This window comes from Mus pahari, chromosome 11 (genome assembly GCF_900095145.1).
Source record: "Mus pahari chromosome 11, PAHARI_EIJ_v1.1, whole genome shotgun sequence".
In the NCBI taxonomy this organism is placed as follows: Eukaryota; Metazoa; Chordata; class Mammalia; order Rodentia; family Muridae; genus Mus; species Mus pahari.
The window spans coordinates 70,396,507-70,403,778 of NC_034600.1; the positions used below are offsets into that span (position 1 = coordinate 70,396,507).

The window sequence follows — 7,272 nt, forward strand, 5'->3', positions numbered from 1 at the left end:
GCCTGGAACCCATTCACACCCACACACTCCAACCAGCTCTCTAAATCGTATTTCTTGCAGAGATGTGTGTAGATGGATGCGATAGTGGTGTAATTGTTCAGCTGCCCTACCTGAACACAGCTGGTGGCAAAGCTCATTTGACTAAGCACTTTGGTTGTGTTGAGCATTGTTGATATTTGTCCTGGCTCCATCCTAACCTTTCTTCAGCCTCGTGTAAACCCGTGGAAGAAACCAGCCATGCGGCATACCACAGGTATCATTAACTCGTTTATACCTCGAATCTGCCCTCAAAGTGGGGAGACAGGAGTAAGGAAACCAATGCTAATGTAATGCTTTGGAATACAATGCTTAAATTCCCAAATAAAGATGACAAGATGGCTCGTGTGTTCAGCCATTTCATTCAGTCTGAGCACAAGCTTCGTCTCTCCCAATTGCAGGTGAATAGGACATCAAGAAAAAGCCAAATTTGTGATTGATCTTCCAGTGTCTGGGGGAAAAAAAAACAAAAAAACTAAGAACCAGGCAGGGTGAGGTTTGGGATGCCAGGGCTGTGTCTGTTTCCAGAAAGACTGCCCTGGAAAGTATCTTTCTCAAGCGGCTAGCAGTTGACAAATCCTTTAAGTAAAACTTCTCAAATCAGTTCATTGTTGTTCCCAGCGTGCCAGTTAACAACCTGCTGCTGGACCAGCTGTGGCTCCTGAGTGAGTCTGACTACACCCAGCCGGTCGGTTCAAAGGGTTCATGGACCCAGTACTTGGGCGACCTGATCTTGCTAAACTGTTACAGAAGGAAACTCCTTCTGCGCTGTCAGGAATTCTTTCTGCACTGGGCCAAGCACCACCTTTGGAGGGCCATCTGGACTCCTGTTAGGGAAGCAGAATTAGGAATCCCAGTCTGTGCTACAGGATCCCCAGATTCCTGGCCACAATAAAGCTGGAGGAGTTGTCTCGGTGAGAACCAGGACTGACTCTTGATGAACGAGAGCATTTACCCATCTCTCTCGCATCTACTCTACTTCCTTTACATCCAGAAAAATAGGTTACAATTTTAAAGTGCTATAGGACACGTCCCCTTCCAGCGTACAAAACATTTCCCTGTGGCTATCACAAAACCCACTGGAGCAGAGAAACTCAACAAGGAAAAGCAGCTTTCAAAAGTTCTTATTAAAAATGTATAAAAATAAAAATTTTTTTAAAAGTTTATATTCCTCTGTTTTCCGCTTCCTGTCCTGGGATCGCACAACGGTAGAGCCGCACTGATGAGATCCACGTGGAGCAGGTTCTTGCGGTGTCTAACATTCACCACCGTGGGGCCCCTCCTCTTCAGTCCCGTGTAACTAACTATTCTCTACGGCCAGAGGGAAGAGTCAAGTCATCTAGTGGCGCCTAGGCCGGTGGCGAAAAGACCCAGGAGAAGTGCACGGCTCCAAGGATTCAGAGTGGATCCAGGTGGTAGCAGGGAGCCCGCGCCCGCGCCGCTCTCACCGAAAGCACAGGGCAGGGCTCCTAGGGGCGGGGCCGCGCATCCGGTGGGCGTGGCTTGGGTGGTAGTTGGGAGAGGGCGCGGCTTGTGGGAAGCCCGAGCAGGCTGTAGGCGGGGCTACAATGGGCGTAACCAGGAGTCGAGTAGGCGGGGTCTGGGTGGTGTTGCGAGCAGACGCTCAGTCTCCGCAGGTTGGAGGAGTTTCCGGGGGCGGGGCCAGGTCCTTAGGAGGTGTGGTTTTACTCGTGAAGGCGTGGTTATATATTGGGGGCGGGGATTGAGGGCGGGGCGGACCGAGCACAGGGGTTAGCGAGACGGGATCGCTGGCGAGAGCCGGCCGCGCCTGGGGCCGGGGAGCTCACCGTTGTTGGCTGGCTGGTGATCCGCAGTCGTCCACCCCACCCCCGCTGGGACCGAGCGCCCCCGGCGGAGCTCCGAGGGAGGCAGGCGTGTCGCCAGCCCCTTGCCGGCCCTCCCCCAGCCCGGGAAGAATGTGCCACCAGCTGTTCTCCGCCCGGGAGCACTTCGCCCAGAAGTGAGGAACTTGGAGGAAGGAGAGACAAAGGCTGCGGTTGGGACGGAGGAGGTCCGAGACGCGGACAAAAGGTGCGGAGGAGCAGCAGCGACCGGGGGATGGCAGCGCGGTGGCTCCGCGGGCTGGAGTCGCCCCGAGGCGCACCGTGACACGCGTGGCTTCCCGGGACCTGCCGCTGCGCTGACTTCCGCGACTGGAGCCGTGCCGGGAAGGTGCGGGCGCCGGAACAATGGACAGCTTCTTTCCCGAGGTGAGTGAGTGGCGGGGAGGACCTGGCTGAGACCGGGACCTGGACCGGCACACCGAGATCTCCCCGGCGCCTGCGTGTCCCCAGGAGGGGAAACTTTGTGGGAGTCTCCTGAAACCCCACTCCCTCCGCCGGCCCCGAGTCTCGGATGAGTAAGCCCAGGCAGGTTTGAGTTTGTCCTGCGCTCGCATGTCCCCGGGCGTGGGTGGCTAGCTGACACTCCGCGCCAGGTGAGTCCCCGGGCGCCGGGTTGGGGAGCGCTGCGGGCCGGACGGCTTGAGTGCAGGAAAAGCGGTAAAAGTCGCAGCCGGGAGGTGCCTTTCTCCAAGAAAGGTCTGGGACTTCCTTTGCCGAACGTGCGGGCTTCCTGTGGCTTCCAGAGGAGCCGGCTAACGAAGTGTGAGCCGGCCGGCTGGTCCTCGGTCACTGCTTGCCCAGCCTCATTGGGCCTTCCAGTCTGTGGTCCTTACTTTACCAGCACTGCTCAGGTCGGGTTTGCAGATAATTCCAGAGTACGAGACCGAATGATCTTGTTTTTAATGCCATTTATTTATTTAATTTTTTGTGGCAGATCTTGAATTCGAGTTTAAATAAAATTTGTTTAGGGCAAACAATGGTTATTTTAGAAGATGAAACCGATGCCCGCTTTAGGGTCTTTGAGGGCGGGACACCACAGTTACTTGAGACGGGACTTGAAAGTCCCCTTTCCCCCCAGGGATGGAGAGCCGCTCTGGTTTCTTGGCCCCGATTCCTTTCTTGGTTATGTTTATTTAATAGATTCTGTTTAAGTTTTGAGGTTTGAAGTGGCTCAGAGTAAACTTAGCTGACTTTGAGGGAGGCTGGTGAGATTTTTTTTTTTTTTTTTTTTTTTTTTGCTGAAAAGTCAGGGTGAGGTTTTGTGAATCCAGGACAGTCTTGGAATCTTCCAGCAAATCAGAGTGGTGAGAGTTGGCCTCCACTTTGGCTAGCTTGCTTTGTCAGAGTTAATTGGCTATAGTGTTTCAAGGTCTGACGTTCACTTACTGTACTCTCAGACAGCTACTTATAATAGCCACAGTGATGCACTGTATAATGGTCGAATTGACTTTTACTAAAGTGTTTGTCTCTGTCACCCTGAAAGGCGTCCTGGAAAGACATTAACCATCCATCACTTAAAAGAAGGGAAATATATAGAAAATAGAGACGTCAGAAATATATAGAAACTAGAGACTCCTTAATGTTTTTTTAATTCGTGGGCGTTTGTTTCCTACCTGTATGAAGGCAGCAGGACTTTTGGGCTGGTCTGCAACAGTAAATTACTGCTAGGCTGGGATTTTAGTTGCTTTTATCTATAAGAAAAAATGAGGTTTTGTCTCTAGGGAAAATAGTTCTTGACCAGTCTCCCCTTGGGTAGAACTCTGCCCCCTAGTGTGAGTGGCGGAAACTTAACTCTAACACTAACCCCTCTAAGTTATGGGACTATTAAGTGATTCCAAAAACTCCTTTTTCCCCTCGTTTCTCCGTGAGGAGATCTCCGTGATCCTAATAACACTGAAGTTGTCTTTACTGGTTGCCTATTTTCATTTTTCCTCTTTCTAGTGAAGAATCTTAACCCAAAGTTTAGTAAGTTACCAGCTCAAGGTTGAAGAATGTATTACCAGATGCACAGCCTTTCCCCTTTGCTGCCGGTGGGTGACTGGTATTTCTGGGAGTTTAAATATATATATATATATTTAAAATGCTTTTAATTTGCTGGCATGTTTATGTTAACATGATTTCTAGTGTTTATCATAGTGATTTCTAGTCAGCTGTCAGCATTCTGCCCTATACGTAGCGGCGGGGCAGGTGAAAACGCTAAACAGTGATGTAGTGATTGGAGACACACTCCTGACATAGAGCCTTTTACCTTAATGTCTTAGAGCATCATCGGTAGTCCTGAGAAGGTATTCCTTTATCCTGTTAGACTGGAAAGCACTGGAATCACATGGTGTCCAAGGGCAGCTAGCTTATAGGCCTCCTTCACGCTGAGCAGCGTTCTGCTCTTTGTTAGCTTTTCTCTGTGATTTAGAGATAATGACCTGTTGCGTGTTAGCCAACAATTTGAAACTCATGCTAACAACTAAAAAAGAAATTAACCGAGTGAGGCCTTACATGTGTGAGGCAGATAACAAGGAAGTCGGAGACACTTGTGATTCTCTGTGGATGCTGCGTAGGCCACCTTTGTCATTGGGGGCCAGGTACCTCTTTGCTGGAGGGGCTATCTACGGCCATAGCACAGACAGAGGCATCTCTGACCTTCACTCACTCAATACCTGTACCCTTCCCCTCAACTTTCGACACCCAGAACGTGTGCAGATGTTACTGAAGTCACTACAGCCACAAACAGCTCCCAGCTGAGCTGCCCTGAGAGAAGCTGTTGCCTAATTCCTGTGTGTGAGCTTCTTGTCTGCACTTGCCCGGTTTAACTGGGATCAGACATCCTGTTAGGGGCCAGTGGCCAGGGAAGCAAGCTTGCAGGGCTTGTGCCAATCAGCTGCCACTGCTGCCTTTAAAATTCGCTCCAGGATTGGCGAAAGGGAGTGTGCCAACCTCCCCAGTCAGGTTTCCGTTTCTTCATGGCCGTCATTAAGTTTTTATGACTTCTCTTGAGTTAATTGTGTGTGCTCATGCGTAGGAAAGCTTGTGTTTTCTGCATTTCTTGTGACATTGTTATTAAAGAGTTGACTTCAGGCACAAACTAGGTTTAGGTATGTCTGTAACCAGAAGCAAAATTACGTACAATAAAACACAACACACACACACATACACACACACACACAGTAACTTGCAAAGGTTCAGCTGCAGAAATGACAAGACTGTTGTGCAAAATCGTTGAGGTTTTTAGTGGGCTCTGTGTTCCCGTCTCCAGAGCCAAGGGCCTGTGGTTGTGTCTGGAATACAGTGGGGCGCCAAGCATTTCCAAAGAGCTCAGCTCTGCTTTTTATTTTAGGCAGAGGTGTGGCATAATGGCTCTCTGAGTACAAGACCTTGTGGGGATTAACAACCACATAAATGGACACATTGATGTCCATACTAAATCTATGGAGGTTGCATGTACACAAATGTAAGTGTAGAAAGCAAATAGTAATGTTTCAGGAGACGGATTGTTAGTGAACATATGGTAGATAAGCCTCTTTCTTACAGTCTGGTTCAGTCTGGCTTACAAGAAATTTAGCCCTAATGGTGTACAGAGGAGGGCTGCAGGTGTAAGTTAGTGGTAAAGGTCTGGGGTTAAAGACTCAACATCACATGCACAAACACACACAGACACACTACACAGAGACACACAAACATACATACACACTATACATAGATATACAAATACATATACACCACATATACACCACATGCACATATACAAATACATACACAGCACACACTCACAAACACATACCATACACACCACACACACAAACACACAAACCCACCACACATATACAAACACAGACATCCATACCACATACACACAAACACACATATATACACCATACATACAAACACATATACACCACACACAAACACATACACCACACATATACAAACAGACATATACAAACACAGATGTACACACCACACACACACACACACACACACACACACACACACACACACACTCCTGCTTAGCTTGGGAAGGCACCATGCGTTGATTGTTACCTGGAGTTATTGAGAGAACATTTTAAGCTGGGATATAGACCCCTCAGTCTCCTTTTCTCCTTCCTCTCTGGCTAGTGTATTCTTTGTGCATGGAGGAGAGATAGTGACATTTCTTGTTAGAAGAAAATGGAGACATTGGTATTTTCTGTCATCTCTTCCACACCTCATCTGCTTCTAATGTGTGAAGGAGTGCTAAGGACCTCTGTGTCCCACCAAATCTTGAGGACATTAGCAGGGTCCTCTCTGCCTTGTTTCACAATGAGGTTATAGTCTCTGGCCTGGTCCGAATAGTCCTCAAGAATTTCCCTTGTCAAGTCTCCCCCACTCCATGTCCAGGACAGCAAAGCCGGAGGAACAGCTGCAAGCAGACAGTTGTTCTAGCCCAGAGCTCTGAGCTCTTGATTAGGGGAGGCTAAGAAAGCCTGCCTCTCCCACAACACATGGCCTGATGTTCTAGCTGTACAGCTCAAAACCAGGCAGAAGCCATTCTGGGCCAGGCCTGCAGTGTTTAACCAGAATCGGGGAGAGACAGTTTGGGTTTGCCTTTCCAGCCGTAACCTCATTAAGTGGCTTCACTTTTGCGCACTCAAACCTTGAACTTGCTCATCTGCTCTTGGGATTAGTAGGGTTGATGTGTTTCAAAAGTTTGACTTCAGATTGACTGATACTTGCCTGTTAAGAATTTGCAGGGGAGTTGGAAGAGCAAGCCCCCAGGGAAGCCTGTGTGCGGCTTGGTACTGTGTTTCCCCTGCCACTCGAGCGCCACGTAAAGGGAGCGCCACGTAGAGGCGAGTGAGTGAAAGCTTTCCATTCTTGGCATCCATCTACCCTGCACCTGCTGACTGGGATCAAAGCATCTGGGAGCTCCCTGTGGTCAGTAGGCTTTCCAGGGCCCTGACTGACAGTAAGTGGGTGCTCTCCTACCTGTCTCACTTGGTTGTTAGGGAGATGTGAGGTTAGATTTACAAAGCATTGCCCGTGGTAGGTGGTGAATACTAAAAGTCAGGGATCGGAGCTACGCTTAGAAGTCAAAAAAAAAAAAAAAAAAAAAAAAGGCTGGGGATGTAGCTCACTGGGTAGAGAGCTTGCCGGGCAGCCATGAAACCCTGAGTTAGGTCCCCAGGTCACTTAAGACAGGAAGTAGTGGCTGATGCCTGAAGTCCTAGCACCCAGGAGGTTCCGATAGCAAAGTCAAAGTGGGAAGGTCATCTTCAGCTTCATAGAAAGTTTGAGGCCACCCTGATGCATGAGATACCTGCGTGGAGGAGAAAGAGGCTGGGGGAGAGCGGTGAAGAAGAAGAAAGGAAAGAGAAGGAGGAGGAGGAGGAGGAGGAGG

General features: G+C 49.2%; 1 protein-coding gene across 1 annotated transcript in view; it reads left to right on the forward strand.

The window, feature by feature from the left end:
• The first annotated feature begins 1,791 nt into the window (after window positions 1–1,791).
• Myo10 (myosin X) overlaps window positions 1,792–7,272 on the forward strand; it is a 193,209-nt gene continuing 187,728 nt past the window's right edge. The window contains exon 1 of the mRNA XM_021208651.2: window positions 1,792–2,267. Within this exon, the coding sequence (XP_021064310.1) occupies window positions 2,247–2,267 (21 nt within the window). The 5' untranslated portion in view covers window positions 1,792–2,246. The remainder of the gene's footprint in view (window positions 2,268–7,272) is intronic.